Source organism: Trichoderma citrinoviride (genome assembly GCF_003025115.1).
Source record: "Trichoderma citrinoviride strain TUCIM 6016 unplaced genomic scaffold BBK36scaffold_422, whole genome shotgun sequence".
NCBI lineage: Eukaryota > Fungi > Ascomycota > Sordariomycetes > Hypocreales > Hypocreaceae > Trichoderma > Trichoderma citrinoviride.
The window spans coordinates 1-1,215 of NW_020195130.1; the positions used below are offsets into that span (position 1 = coordinate 1).

The 1,215-nt window shown below is 62.1% G+C and overlaps 1 protein-coding gene across 1 annotated transcript; it reads right to left on the reverse strand.

Annotated features, from left to right (window-relative positions):
* Window positions 1-24: 24 nt before the first annotated feature.
* Window positions 25-1,103, reverse strand: BBK36DRAFT_1164105 (hypothetical protein; the record flags this gene model as incomplete). Its single annotated transcript, XM_024894614.1, has 1 exon — window positions 25-1,103. A coding segment is annotated over one exon (1,079 nt), but the record flags the coding sequence as incomplete, so codon positions are not given.
* Between the last annotated feature and the right edge of the window lie 112 nt (window positions 1,104-1,215).

Here is a 1,215-nt window from a genome sequence, read left to right on the forward strand (position 1 = left end):
AGCTCCTCCTCGGTGGGCAGGTACTCGGTGACGGCGACATCGTCGAGGGGGATGGCTTGCATCTTGCAGAAACGGCGCATAGCGGCATTCATCCTCACCCTCACCGGCTCATCAACCACGCGACGGTCATTAATCGTCCGCTGGAAGGAGCGAGAGGCGTGGGAGATGCGGCCCGAAGGCTCAGCAATGAACACCACTGGCTTTCCGGGCATGACGTACGGCGTCGTCGGTTCCTGCTCGTTGGTGCTGGTGGGCAGGAAGACGCCGAAGCGGGGATGCAGGCCATGCTTCTTGACGAGCTTCTGGTCGAAGTCGGCTGGAGTCGTGTTGGAGAAGTCGTAGCCGGCACACCAGTAATCAAAGTGCATGCCGTTGCTGTCGGGCTTGTCGAGGTACTTGCCTCGCTTGGCGTGCGTGTGGCCCTTGGAAGAGTCGTTGGTGCTGTCACGGAAGCCAATCTCATGGGGTTCAAACGAGAAGAGTCGGGGGGTGACAAGGCGGCTGTTAGCGCCCCTCTCCTTGGCCGAGGGCTTCTGGTTGTACGTGCGGCAGCCGTACTCGTCAGGATCCGAGATGTTCTTGGGCAGAGGAGGGCTTCTTTCATGAGCCCCGAGCTTGCTATCGGATCTGGCGACGGGAACAGGGGCGACGCCATTGGGAGCAATGACGGGCTCAGGAGTGACGGGACCAGAGTCCTCCTCCATAGGAGCACCGTCGGTGTGAGATGCAATCTCCGTGGCCAGGAGACCCTTGGCGGGAGTGATGGGGGTGATGGGGGCGGTGGGCAGCGGCTGGCTTTCATAGTTGCTGCGAGTCGTCTTCTTGACTGCGGGCTGGCCCTCGGGCTGGTCTTGGGCGCGGCGCTTGGCACCACCTCGGGCGCGGCCGCCTCTTCCTCCTCGCGTGCCAGAAGCAGCCGCAGCCGCAGCCGCAGCGGCGGCGGTGGCAGCCTCGGCATCGCGGGCTCGTTGCCACATCTCCGTGCCCTCGACCCGCGAGGGATAAGGGACAAGGTGGCCATCCTTGTAGGACTCGTAAATGCCAAACTCAGTGTCGAGCTGGTGATCAGTGATGACCTTGTACTCATACTGGTCATCAGAGATCTGGAGGCATCATCGTGTTAGCAACAGCATCTTGGCGAAGGACCGGGACGAGGCTGAATTAGGCGAGAAGTCGGCGGAAGCCAAGGGGGGTGATTGCCGATCAGGGCATGGC